The sequence below is a fragment of the Lepisma saccharinum genome, chromosome 26, assembly GCF_977018435.1.
Source record: "Lepisma saccharinum chromosome 26, izLepSacc3.1, whole genome shotgun sequence".
NCBI classification, from domain to species: domain Eukaryota; kingdom Metazoa; phylum Arthropoda; class Insecta; order Zygentoma; family Lepismatidae; genus Lepisma; species Lepisma saccharinum.
This window is the reverse complement of record NC_139254.1, coordinates 1785624-1800734: the sequence shown is the minus strand read 5'-3', so window position 1 is coordinate 1800734 and position 15111 is coordinate 1785624. Positions and strand designations below refer to the sequence as shown.

Below are 15111 nucleotides of genomic sequence, written 5' to 3'. Positions count from 1 at the left end.
GAACACAAGTTTGTATTATTCGCCGACACACAACCTTCCATTTCGAAGGTGAGGCTATCAGCAGCGAAGTTATTAGAGGGCTGGAAGCAGTGACGACGCCAGAGGGGGCAGGGGGACGCCCCATGTCAGACACTTCGCCCCCCCCCACCCGGACCCCCCAACTGAAGTTAATTAAATATCGAATAATAAGAGAGTTCATTTATAAGAGTATGACGATTTTCACCTTTTCAAAGTGGTGTATTCTGCATGATATCACTTTCCTGCTTATAATACCAACTTGATTAACAAATATTAATTTTCTTCGTCCAAGATTCGAGCGCCGACCTGGGCATAGGTGATTTCTCATTCATTTATGTCCTGTAATAGCCGAGATTAACCTAAGTTTTAACCAGTCTTAAGAACTGGGAAAAAGTGTTGAATGTGGATGATTTTAAAACATCACGAATATTTTTAGGACCACAAGACATCATCTGTAGTACGGGCAAATTATTCTAATCGTGGTCGTTAGTGACAACGCTAATTATTAAAAGACATTCAAAGTTGATTCAAGATTTGGTTGGTTGGTTGATTTGGCGTTTGAAGTCCACTTTATGCACAGTAAGGCTAATCGGGACTGGACTTATAGTTTAAAGTGCCTCCACTGGGTATCGAACCCAGGACAAAAGGTGATCGAAGAAAACCCGACACTACATGTCAGTTGTTGTGGATTCATCGCGGTTTCTTACTATTCAGGGACTTGAATTTCGAGATGATGAGTCTGAGGCAAACCTTAACAAAGGGGTTTTCTTCGACTCTTGAAGCTAATGAGGGGATATTGTTTTGAAATGTATTGAACGTGAACCTTAAAATGCAAATTACACTTAAAATTCGATTCAAAACATTTCGCGGGCAGGTAAAAGAACGCTTATTAGGATTTGCCACTCTTCCATCATTAGATGCAGGTTCGCTCTTTCTCGTACATATCAAAATCGAAGAACTTCTTCCCACGAACTTCATAGATGCCTGTAATTGGGTAGCACAGACATACGTTGGAGTGGTAGAGTAAGAGTAAGTATTGCCAGGGTCAGAATATTTCTTGAATTATGAGATAACTGTAACCTTTGTCTGATTTTTTATCCTGTGATAACATTTCCCTGAAAGGTGAAACACAAATTTTGCCCAAAACTCTTCAGCGTTACGAAGATGGTTGTCCTTAAAATCTTTGAAAAGGCTTGCTCGAAACAGGATGCTGGATGCAAACTGCCTCATTTGGCTGTTCTTGCCATTGAGAAGAAATGTCAAGTCCTGGACGTACCAGAGGTGCGCAATGTGTTCTCCAAAGCACATAGACCAGAATTCTCCCACAGGAGAATTGCACTTCACTAAGTGCCTCACATTGTTTCTAATACTTAAGAAGATTCATTTCTTCCAACGTCACGTTTATTTTGCAAGAAAATTAAACTCTTAGAAGCATTATTTTCATCATTTATATTATTATCTTATAACTTAAATATTTATATCAATAGTTTCATCTCAAGAAAGACGATGAATTATAAAATTATGAATGTCTTTCAATACTGAAATAGGCCACTAGAGACAACGCAACTTACAAATAAAAAAGAATTAATGTCTTTATTAAAACGAATCAGTTAGTTTATTCTAATATTCTTAAGGTTGATTTTTTTTTTGGGTCCACTTGATTCGCAAATAGGCTAAATCGCGAACCGACCTACAGTTTAAAGTGCGATCCGATCCACTTTGTGCCTCCATTGAGTATCGACGAGAGGACCCTTCATTACAAGACCTCGACGTTATTACTACGCCATCGGGGAGGCACCCAATTTACACAAATATGTTGATTCCAATAAAACGTTATATGCATAATCTGATAATGATGCACTTTGGTTGCATCTAAACATATTTTTTTCAGCTATAGCATGTCTAAAAGAATCATTGAAGTTGGGATTTTTATAACTTCAGGAGGCACGGCTCTGTAAACGTGCGATATAAAATTAATGCAGGTTTGCCTTCCATACGTGGTGGTTTTGTCACATTTCTTCGCTTCGTAAAACATACACTTTTGCAGGAAAGGCTTCTTGCATCTGCTGGGGCCTTGCTCTAGCTAAACAAAAAATATATTTGTTTAGCATAATCGAGGGTTACATATTCGTGCCGAACTTACTAGAAAACAAGGGTTCTATTGGGATCATACTGCTTTGAATGACAGTATCAATAAAGTTTTATGTACGCTACTACTTATAATAATGAGCATAAAATATTAATCAGGAACTTTATTTTTCGTCAACTGGATGTAACATATTTTTTTGTTATTCAGCAAATATTCAATTCATCACCTTTTTTGACTTTAATTTTCTTGCCAGGACAGCTGTTTTTATGCAGATTTTGACGATCTTACCTACACGTAAGCTAGATATTAGCTAATATTTGTGCTGTTATATTACTATTCTTCTACCATCTTTGTAACATGTCATGCAATAATAATAATAGAATTGATTAATTTACATATTCAAGTGAATAGACCTATGAATTATATTAATGCATTAATTTAAACATTTGCTTAATTGTTGTCGTTAATGTTATTATTATAATTTTTTCTGAAACACTTGGCTCAGACACCCTCCCCCGACATATATTTCTAGATGCGTGCCTGCCGAAGGATACCGGACTTAGAGGCTAAAGGGAAAACAAAGAAGTATGTGCGTCATAAGCTGAGCATAAGAAACAGCACAATACCACAAAGAAACACTTGTTGAAACTTATGTCATAGAAGATGTTTAACAATATTAAGAACAATAAATGCTTTCTATTTGTAATATACTAAATATTTAAATTTTAAATAGTCTTTTGTGTTCGTACTACACATTTAAAAACTTTTTTGTTGCTCCCGAGCGCCAAGCTTAGAATTTAAAGAAAAAATGTACATTTTCATAGTGCACGGAAGTTCGACATTCAGAAAGAAAGAAGGTCTATTGGAAAACATTTCAAGACTTCCAAAAGGTATAGCAGTAATGAAAAAGAGCACTCACTTATACCGTGTTTGTTACAACCTGTCCGGCTTCCCGCGGTAGCTGATCGCTGGCTTTTCTAGCATAAACCAAGCGGTGTTGCTGCTGAAGACCGCCTGAACTCCGTGCTGGGGAAAGCCAAACCCAGGCAGCAAATTAAAATACGCAACGTGGCAACAACGTCTACGTAAGCTCCTCTCTTCTGGCTTCCATTCGCTCCTCGCTGCCCAGCAGACGACTTTTTTCTCGTTTCTCATTGGCACCAAAACTGTCGAGCGATGTCCTCATGATTAACGAACCTTATTTATTCTCACCACGCAATGGGTAAAATATTTGGAGCATTATCCCAGTTTCCGGAAAAATATTTCGTGTTTCTGCTACTTTTGACTTTTGTTGGCATGATATTCCGGATCACTTTTACGAGACGAGACAGAACCCTTCGAGACGGGACACGAGACGGGACAAACGAATATTTTCGAGACGAGACACGAGACGAGACAGCATTTTCACGAGACGGGACGGGACAGACCAAAGTCTCGTCTCGTCTCGTCTCGTGGGCAACACTAACTGCAACACACCAAGGGGAGGCTCAGGGTAAAATTTTCATCCAGGCGAGGTAAGAATTTTGGCGCGCACCCTCCTCAAATTTCGTCCTGACATCAACGATCTCTCCACCCTTCAATAAAAAAAATATGACCATGCCATACATTTACGGTTTTAACGAGAATAAATAGCCTTATATTTAAATGTAGGAATGTATTAATCCGAAAATAATGATATCAAAATGAAATTAGCCGACCTCCGTGGCGGAGTGGTTAGACAGCGCGCTACGACACCAGGGGTCCCGGGTTCGAATCCAGGCTTGGACATAGGTGTTCCTTGTGAGTGTCCCTTCATCACTTTCATCACATCGTCACTCATCATCATCCTCGCGATCAGCCAAAAATGGAAGAAACGTGATGCTAAATAAAATAATCAAATCAAAGTAACATGATTTCTTAGCTTAAATTACTACATGATTTTGCAATATACTTATTATGTTATGCAGCAGCAGAGGCGTCTCGTGAACGCATGCGGTGCATGCTGCGCATGCGTCAATTGTGGGAAAAAGGACAGCTTGTTCTGCGACGACATTCATGAGCATTTCTACATTCTAATTTCTTCATATAGAAGAAGTATTTATTTTACACAAGAGCGCTGAACTAAGCTTATATTACATTTCTTGGATCTGAAGTGACGCATGCGTCAATTGTGGGAAAATAATTATTACTTTCTTTCACTTCAGATCCAAGAAATGTAATATAAGCTTAGTTCAGCGCTCTCGTGTAAAGTAAATATTTCTCCTATATGAAGAAATTAGAATGTAGAAATGCTCATGAATGTCGTCGCAGAGCAAGCTTTCGTTTTTCCCACAATTGACGCATGCGCAGCATTCACCGCATGCGTTCACGAGACGCCTCTGTGCAGCAGTAACTTCAGTTAATTTTTGTATGTGCAGATCAAACTGTGAAAACAGAGCCAAAGCAACGTTTATATAACTAGAAAGGTTTTGGCGATAATTGGGGAACGACCCCGATGGGTCCGGTTGTCCCTGAATACTGTACCGATAGTTGTCAAAGATGGGCGCACATGATCGGCAGTTAGGGCCTCCCCCACCCAGCTTTTTTCATTCGTTCTCTCGTCACCTTTACTGGTACGAGAATGATCGTCAGTGTCAAGGTTTAGTTGCTGTTGGTTCAGTCCCGATTAGCCTTTCTGTGCACAAAGTGAACTAAGAAAAACGAGAGTGCTTCTAGCGTATTTTTGTTATTGCTTCTCGAAATTCTAATTGGGTTGCCCGGCGCCTAAGATTGATTGATTTAGTTAATTTTACTACCGAAAGTGGCGATTATAAAATTTCCCTTGCCAATCCCGTCCCGCACACCGCAGTCAACATGGTTCTAATGTCTCTGGTAAAAATCGTCTCTCGTTATTTTGTCTGACATGGCAGCTAAATGCTGTCACTTACAGCCAGCTTGTAAAGCACAGAAAAAATATTATTTATAATAAAATATTGCTACAGTTTCACCATCCGAATGAGGTTAACTTTTTCCAGATACCATGGTGGGCAAGTGTACCTCCTGCCTCCCCCTTGCGGGTGCCATGGTTTAAACGTTGGTATAGAGGGGGCGGTAGTGGAGAGAAGAGGGGAGAGGAAGGGTGAAGAGATGGAGAGAGAGAGAGAGAGAGAGGAGTAGAGAAAGAGGAAGAAATACAGGGTTGCTAAAGGTCCAGGAATTTTAAATAAATTCAATTCCGGTCCAGGAGAGAAAATCAGTAAGTGTAAGTGGGTTCTGGACTGTAAGGAATCTTTTCATATGTGAAGTATTTAAATTCGGTCCAGGAACCTTTTTCCCGGATGAATTTAAATTCGGTCCATGGACCTTTTTTCGGATCAACTTAAATACGGTCCAGGAACCTTTTTTCCGGTTCAATTTAAATACGATCCAGGAACGTTTCTTTGGATAAAACAATACGCAACTTGTACAAAATTTAAAGTGTGCGAAAGAAAAGGTTCCAGTCCTGCAGCGGAACTCAATAGAACCGATTAGATTTCATGGCCTCCTGTTCCTGGACCTTGAACAACCCTGAAGCAGTGTTGCCACAATATGAGGGCACAATTTCCCTTTCCAATGTGCAAAATTTCCCTTTTTGGACCAATTTTTCCCTTCACCTAAGCAAATCATGCAATATTAAAATAATGAGTATTATTAGTGATAGTAGCAGTAGCTGCAATTATTATTTTTATTAGTGGTGATGGTGGAAGCAGTAGTAGTAGTATTTCCATTGGTCCATGTCCGTGTGAATAAAGAATGTTAAATTTTTCACATATATATGTCACTTTCATTGCTTCCTGACCAGTGTTGCCACATTAAGGGAAATTTCCCTTTTGCAGGGAAATTCGGATCGAAATTTGAGCCAAAAGGGGAAAAGGGAATTTCGATGAAAAATACCACAATTGCAGGGAAATTTTAAGGTCATCTGACTACATTATTACAATTTATGTTAATTTCGATTTTCATATCCACATTTTTTTTATTTATTTATTTTGCTATTCCTACTTGTTTCTGCTCCATTAAATTTATTGTACGTTGCTTTTATGCATCTTTGGATAAATAGTAACGATGAGGATTAACTATTATATTGGATTCCTGACCAGGATTCAAACTTGGCACATATGGCCAGGAAGTGATGAAACTGAAATATGAATTTTTTTTAAAATATTTTTTATGCAAAAGAATAACGAATTGAACGGAATACTTTACGACGTACTACTACTGCTTCCACCACCACCACTAATAATGCTTTTAGTACCATTACTACTAATTATTATTATTATTATTATTATTATTATTATATAATTTGCTTAGGTGAAGGGAAAAATTGGTCCAAAAAGGGAAATTTTGCCCCTTGGAAAGGGAAATTGTGCCCTCATATTGTGGCAACACTGTTCCTGACCAGATGTCCCAGGTTTGGATCCTGGTAAGGAATACATTTAGTTGTTAATACTCATGGTTACTATTATCCGAAAGTGCAGAAAAGCGATGTACTTAACAGAAATATAAATAGATTAAGGCTATATTCAAGGGAGTAGAAAAACGAAACAGAAAAAATGAAAATGTGAATATGAAACTGGAACTTAACATATACTGTAATAATGTAGTGAGATGTCTTAAAATTTCCCTGAAATTGTGGTATATTTCATCGAAATTCCCGTTTCCCTTACGGCTAAAATTTCGGTCCGAATTTCCCTGCAAAAGAGAAATTTCCCTTCATGTGGCAACACTGCCCTGAAGAAAAGAGAGCACAGAATACTTACCCGCCGTGATATTGTAGAAGAAAGGCACACAGTGGCACTGCTTCCGTGCGATGTGCATCCGACATTCTCTTCTGCAGCCAGAGTAGGAATATTTGTCGTCCCCTTCCACCCTCTTCTCGTCGTCGAACACGCATCGACGCTGCCTGATCGTCAACTGTCGAGCGTCTTCCGTCGTGTACGTTGTTTTGGCGGCGAACGACACTTTGGCTATCTGCCGCCTCCACACGTGCTGCGGTTTCATATCCACCCCGGGTAGGACGTCGTAGCTGTGGATGTACACCTGGAAATCAAGATCAGAGACTTCAGTCAGTGCGGACCTATTTCTTTTCTTATTATTTTTCGGTGTTATTAGCCCCAAATTTCGAGTTTTCAAAAGCGAAGTTCTAGCATTAAACTTAAGCCCGCATCACACGGAACTGGATATCCAGTAGGTATCATATAGGTATGTTAGTTTTTGCCTCACACGATACTTATCAATGTACTTGTTGATAGACTTTTGTTCCCATACGAGGGAAGTTGTAATGGCGACCGCGTGAGATGTAAACAATGTATCACTTCACATTTTTAAAAGCCGATAACAATTCAACCGAGAGGAATAACGTTTCGTATAAAACGTTATTAGGTACAAAACAATGGCGCTGCTTAATACGTATTTTACAACATTTACTGTACCCGTATGGAAGAATATTTTAGTTGTTTCAAATGTAAACACCGTGCACTCAGCATAGATGATGTAACTCAACGCGCCTTTCATGCTGTATACGTTATACATTGCTGGAGTAACACTCGGAAACCACAGACAAAAACGCTCTTTTGCACACTCACAGATTATCTTCACATGGCGAACCTTTGCTCTGATTGGCTGTTCCACAGAATCCAGTCGAGGAAAGCAAGTAGCAATTAGAATATGTCCTATTCCTCCAAAGCAGTCAGCCAGGCGGCCATGATTGCTACCTAGAAAGTTAGTTCAGCGCCAACTAGGGCATTCCTACTAGAAATCCAGTTCCGTGTGATAGGGGCTTAATAATGATTAATTCTTTGCCCTTTGAACGCACAACAGAACTTAAGTTGAATGGGCGTTGCCAGAAATTTTTGTAAGTCCGTTGAGAAACTTTAGTAAAAAGAATAGTAACAATACAGAAACTCAATCTCTATATACGTATGTATGAAAATGGATGTATGTGTATATATATATATATATATATATATATATATATATATATATATGTGTGTGTGTTTGTTCCGGCATAACTCTCGAACGCCTGGAGCAATTTCAAACAAACTTGGTACACGTATGACTTACAATCTGGAAAGAAATGATGTTGGGGTAAGACACCCCTGGCACAGCTAGAGGTGGGGGTGGGAAGGGGTGACATGTAAAAATAATCGAAAACTACCGACATTAGTGTGGAATCCATAGTTTTTGAGGTCGCTAAGATGAATAGTGACACTCCCAATGCCAATCAACTCCAAGACACCCCTGGGGGTGTGGTGGTAAGGGGGTGACATGTAAAACGACCGATATTAGTGTGGAATCCATCGTTTTCGGGACAGCTAAGATTAGTGTTGCCCACGGGACGAGACGGGACAGGCTTTTAAAAATTCGATACGAGACGAGATTGATCATGTGTCCCGAGACAAACGAATATTTTCGAGACGAGACAGCATTTCACAGCATTTCCACGAGACGAGACAGGCCAAAGTCTCGTCTCGTGGGCAACACTAGCTAAGATGAATAGTGACACTCCCAATGCCGTTCAACTCCCAAGCTCATGTTACACTATAGTTAGAATTCAATATTTTCCTGTCTAATAGAAGATTTGGATAATTAAATACCCGGGCAACGCTGGGCAATCAGCTAGTAATTAATAAAAATAAACCAATCTTATTATCATTATATTATATTAATTATAACAAATATTGACTAATGGTATCACCTTGTAATCAAGGGTTCCAGGGTTTCATACCCAGGGGAAACACATTGTACAGTGGTTCGGATCCACAGGCGCCGACTTCGGGGGGGTTATGCCTCCCCAAAATTCACACACACACACATAAAATAGTGTTTATGACTACCTTTTCCACCAAAAGTAATATTTTAAGTTGCCACCTCTGTACGGATCCCACTCTAAAGTGTAGAACTAATCCCGATTATCTTATCTGAGCTGAGTGAACCAAAATGAACAACATAAAACAAATAAAGCAAAGCGACCCTGAATCAGAAATACGAAACTTGAAATCTTTAGACGCGATATCCAAATTTCGCATTCTAGGCTCGAATCTCGACTTCCAGTCACGATGTCTGAATTTCGAATCCTGGGTCCGATATCCGAATGTGGTCATTTCCATTGTATGCTGCGTGTGTGAATGAAGTTTTATATTATTCAAGATCGTTTAATGTTAACAATCGATCGTGTTTTTTTTACTGCTGGGCTCCGGAAACACGGAAAGAGCTAGAATGCCAGCTTATGCAATATGGATCCACGGCGAACACAATACATTCGCTTACACAACTCACGAATATATGTACACACGTGGAATGCGCTTCCCGTTGCTATGGAGACAGATACACACTAAAACGGCAATTTACGTTTCGTCAGAGTTTTCTCGATATCCAAGTGGACTAACCGTCAGGTTGCTGCTTAGCACAACTGTCGTTATGCGGTGGATCCGTTCACCAGTTCATGCTATCTCGGGAACTTCAGATCTTAGGACCGTAGCTAATAACAGACCTCCAAGAGTGTGGGGGTTGTTATAAACGTCACTTCTCAGAAATATCACAGATTAGAAAAATATAATTACAGTAAAACCTGTCTATCCCGCAATATGATGGTTCCGAGGAAAATTCTCCGTCTTAACAGTTTTCCTTCTTATACAGGGTTGACTTTAAATACAGTATAGAACGCTGCAGGAAATAATGGAAAGACAGATTTACATTTCGCATTACTTATAATGTAGAGTACTAATGCATGTACGTACATGAATAAAAATGCGATACAGTCGCAATAAGCATAGCAGAGATTACCATTATGTAACTACACAACATGTTGGTACACTTTTTACAGTATTGTAAGAACGTACAGTTGTACTTATGTATCTTTTCGAACCTGGGACCCCTGGCGTCGTAGCGCGAAGTGCGTAGAGGGAAAGAGAAAGATTGAAAGATGGAATAAGAGAGGTGAAGAAAGATTGAGATAAAAGGGAAGAAAAAAGAAAGAAACAAAGAGAGATAACAAGAAAAATAGAAAGATGACGAAAGAACAGAGGAGAAATAGACAAAGAAAGGTGGAGAAAGAGGGTAAGAGATGAAAGAAAGAAACGGAATCGTAACAGCTATGAGTATTGTAGCGCATTCTTTCATATCGACAATGTTACCGATAAGCGAGTGGCAGCAGAGGCGTGTTCCACTTACAGTATTGCATTGTTTTCTTGCGAGCGAAAAAATAGAGGAAGAAATTTCCGTCTTACTGAGAATAAAACATCTCGTTGGTCTTCCGTTTCCGCGTTAAGGAGGTTTCCGCCTTAAGCAGGACATTTTCAGGTATAAAATCTGTCCGTTCTGGGGACTTTTTTTTTTCCGTATTTACAGGTTTATATCTTATAGAGGATCCGGGATATGCAGTTTTTACTGTACAAAGTAAAGGCTAAGGCTAGCCTCTGTGCACTGCACTATGCCATGAAGGGGTGAGGTGGAGATTGTGCTCCACACGTTCTCGATCTCAATCACAGTGGCTATGATGTGATCAACTCCACACTCTGGCCTCCTTTTATCTTCAGAGTCGTCCAGAGTCGCAGGGGCATTATTGCAAATCCCCACATAAAATCAAGCACCCAGAGATTCGAACCCGGATCTCCCTCATAGCTAACAGACTGAACCATTTCGGCTGTGTCTGTGTGTTAAAACTCTTACATACCCCCTTACACACATTCATTAATACGAATAGTAAATTTTCACTACTCTATTATTGTTATAATAGTATTTAACCAATTTACCAGCAACAATTCAATGTTCACATTTAGGGTTTTGTACCGCTGACGGTTGCGATGAGTGATGATAGGTTGCCGAATTATATGCACTAAAAAGTCCAAATGCGTAAATGTGCAATAAATTCTCGCATTCTCTTTCAATCATCAACTGGAGTGAAAAGTTAAAATGTAAGCAAAAAAACGCGGCAATCATGAGGCAAAAGTAATGTTTTTGTTATCAATCCTTAGACTATTTTATATAGCGCGTTTGTTCCTCAGTGAAGAAAGTTTCGTAATCATAAAAAAGGAGTGCAAGGTACAGTGAGCTTCATAAGTATTACCAAGCAAATTATTCAACACCACGTTTACTCCCTTTGAAGTCAAAAAGTAGAGGGCAACATAGATTTCCTATCAACATAATTCCATTTCTTGAAACAAAACAAGATTTTGAATAATTATATAATGAAAATAGCGGTGGACAATTTGCTCACTATTTTCGTTGACGGTGACTGTACACTAGATAATTCTATTTTACATAGAATGTATAATCAGCACATTACACACACAGCTTCTATCTTTCCTTCCTGTGGATAACAAGTGCATAGTGAACCGAATTCATTTTGGCGGAACTACGTACACTTGAGATAAGATGACCAAAATCGACTCACAGTTGATAGGGTCAGTAAGAATAATAAGAATAATATGTACATAGAATGTAGGCTATTTTTGTTTAGTCATCTGGTCTAAACTGGTCTCAGTTTCCGTTCTGACGCTAGGTGTCTCTGAATACACAACTTAATTAAAACTACTAACACACTCACCGCAATTGGCCTTTTATCAACGTCAGTGTAGAACTTCATCGACCACTTGGGGTCCGTTTCGTAGATCTGATACTCCTGTGGTCTTGTCCAATTCCCTATTAACCTGCAAACGAAAAAAAAGAGGCAAATATTATTTGACTGCGTCCACAAAGACAAGCATTAGGGCATAGTCAAGTATGAAGCTCTGGATCAGGTTTACGAACCTCTAAATAATTCAAAACTGTACGCGGATATCTATTACATCATATTTCCTTAACTCCTCTTACACCAGCGGGGATCCTCGAAAAGATGAGTATGCATTAATCAAGGATTATTAAACGGAATGACAAAGATATGCGAGGGTCGATTGAAAATTGACAAGACTATTTCGTGGAAAGAATGAAGTGAAAAATGCCACTTGTAAAAGTATTTTGAAACGTTGTACAAAATGCAAAATGCAAAATTTGTGAAGGATGCTATACTTCCAAACAAAAGAAAAATGGTTCTGAAAACCTCTGGAGTAATCTGATTCCGTCTATCTCTATATAGGCTATATATATAGCCTATGCAAATACATATACACCAGGCTCGGCCCGTGCATTATTTTCCTGGGGGTTCACCGAAGTCATATGACACATACTCAAATACCGCAAATAGATTTTTTGGTTAAAACTAAGTACAATAAATTATGCATCTATAAAAGAAATTTCGGGTTTTATGGACGTCATGGACGTCCTCAGGATTTGTTCCAGGGATGGGAAGCAAGATCATTTTTTTCCAGGGGTAGAAACTAGGCACATTTTTCCTTGTAATAGTGCTGTTCTCTAAATGAAACACTCCTTCAGTCCCTGCAACGTCTTTATAATAATCATCATAAATTACTGTGACTGAAATGAAATCATATGTGTGTAATAAATAGTGTTAGGTTGACAATAATTAAAGGGAAATGGCAACCAATGGCATGTACGTACTAGAAACCTGAGACCCTTTCATTGGAACGCTACAGCTTTTCTTTCTTTCTTCAAATTTGGAGTTTGTCGACCTATCACACGCTTTATCTCTAATTTTCTTTCAACAGACGAGAAGGTATGTTTCCGTTAATTGTATGCATTTTAGCGGTCATGTCTTACCTGCGCAGACAGCAACACCTACACTGCATCAAATGACGTAACATAGTCCATCCTTTGGAGCATCAATACTTTGCAACAACTATCCAAGCACTTCGAAAACTTACAACCTTGAAACATTGACACCGACATGGTTTGTCACATCTTCCTTTCTTGTCTAAGATCGCGCCATTCTTTTACTTTCACATATCCGAAGTGTTTCCATCTTTAAGGAAAAAGTCTGAATGCATGCACGAGTTATTTTAGTAATGTATTTCTTTTATTTTAATTCATCGGGCCTAATTCCAGCTTTCATTCATTTCTACTCATCCTTCTCTGCCACAATTTTGCATTTATGCCAAGAAGTTCGGCACAAAAATTATTCAATAGAGAGGATAGAATATGTAACGAATGCGCTTCAAACTTGAACCTCACAGGGCAACACTGGAAGGGAGGAACTCGCAGCAAGGACGGTGCCTTCTGGCTTCTGCTGCTGCTTCTGAGAAAGCACGAACTGCGCATGACCGTTGGTTGGAGATCGAGGTTCCTCAGTATCCTCTGCCATGTATTTTGCCCATATAGCTACCCCGAGCTTCTGCCTGCCGCCCAAACCTTCACTATGGCAGGAGCTCTCCTGTGGGGGTTCAGCTGAGGGTCTGCACGAGGGCAGCAGACTCGCGGTTTCTCCTTCTCAGCAAAAGAATTTGCCGTGTTACGGACACAAATACATGACTTCTTGTGTAGAAATTTTAGCGAAAAAATGTCAAAAGGTAAAGACATTGTTTATTGTTCATTCTCGAGGTAAATGCCGTATATTACTGGGGGTTCATTGATCCTGTGCGCTATAAGGCCAACCGCGCCTGATATACACACACGTATAATATGTGTGTGTGTGTGGGGGGGGGGGGTCAAAGGTTGGTATGGTCTCAGGGAGTGTTCAGATGCTGATATGAACACTCTGTAAATACTGAGGAACGCCATTGGGTATAACAACTACCAATACTACCAACAAATCCTACCTCCACGTCCCCGAAGGCTGTTAGCCGCGTGACCCCTGGGCAATGCAGCAAAAAAAGATCATACGGCCCGCTTCGGCGGGCCGATGCTGTAGCAGACGGAGGAGGGTGAAGGCGAGTATCCAGCGCCTAAACTGGATGTTATCAGCTAAGGGAGTAAACCCTAACAGAAAATCCTGGTCCTCCAAAGAAATGGGGGTTGAGCACTAGGCCAGCACCCTGGTCTCATAAAAATAACCTCCCGCTAAAAAAGCTCAATTACAGAAAGCCGGATGGATTAATGGAAAACGACCTAGGCATATGAAAAGGAATAAGAAAGATATAATCTGTGTAGGAACATGGAATATCATGACTATGCTAAAACCTGGAAAAATGCAAGAAATAGCTGATCAAGTCTTAGCAACAAAGTTGCAGATAGTCGCATTACAGGAAGTAAGATGGAAAGGGCAAGGAGAAATCAAGAAAGATAAATACTCTGTGTATTATAGTTGTAAAGAAACTACGGGTCAGCATGGAACTGGATTCCTAGTAAAGAGAGAAATGGTAAAACATGTACTAGGATTTGAACCGTGTAGTGAAAGAATATCTAAACTTAGAGTGAAGGGAAGGTTCTGTAATGTGACATTTATAAACGTGTATGCTCCAACAGAAGAGAAAGATGATGACATTAAAGATAAGTTTTATGAAGAACTGCAAGTAGTGCAAGATAAAACCCCGAGACATGACCTGATAGTCCTGTTGGGAGATTTAAATGCAAAAATAGGAAAAGAGGATGCATTTAAAGAAGTAACAGGTAAACATACATTGCATGAGATAACCAATAATAATGGAGAATTAGTATGTAACTATGCTATTGCAAATAATATGACTGTAATGAGTACACAGTATGAACATAAAAAGATACATAAAGGTACCTGGGTGTCCCCAGATGGGAAAACTACCAAACAAATTGACCATGTTTTAGTAAACGAACATAAAAAAGAAATGGTGCAGGATGTAAAAACAATGAGGGGTCTGAATTGTGATTCGGATCATTTTTTGGTCAAGGCAGTAATCAAACAGAAATTAATACCTGTACGAAAAAGTATTCCAAGACAACAGATAAAATGGAATAAAAGCAATATGCATAGTAAAGACATTCTGAAACAATATAGGAAAAAAATGAGTCAAAATTTGGAAAACATTATTGATACCCAAGATGTAAATGAAGATTGGAAACAACTCAAAGAAGCTATTCTGAAAACAGCAACTGAAGTAATACAAAAGCAAGATGGTAAACCAAGGAATGAATGGTGGGATAATGAATGTAAAATGGTAATAAATCAGAAAAATGCTGCACGACAAAGATGTTTACAGAGA

At 39.2% G+C, this 15111-nt stretch overlaps 1 protein-coding gene across 2 annotated transcripts in view; it reads right to left on the bottom strand.

Moving 5' to 3' along the window:
- The window catches only part of ppk23 (amiloride-sensitive sodium channel pickpocket 23), a 64376-nt gene that overhangs the window by 26639 nt on the left and 22626 nt on the right, over positions 1-15111 (bottom strand). For both annotated transcript variants that reach the window (XM_083112816.1, XM_083112817.1), the window contains exons 5-6: positions 11652-11754; positions 6865-7144 (exon numbers count right to left, since the gene is read on the bottom strand). In XM_083112816.1, the coding sequence (XP_082968942.1) occupies positions 6865-7144; positions 11652-11754 (383 nt within the window). The remainder of the gene's footprint in view (positions 1-6864; positions 7145-11651; positions 11755-15111) is intronic.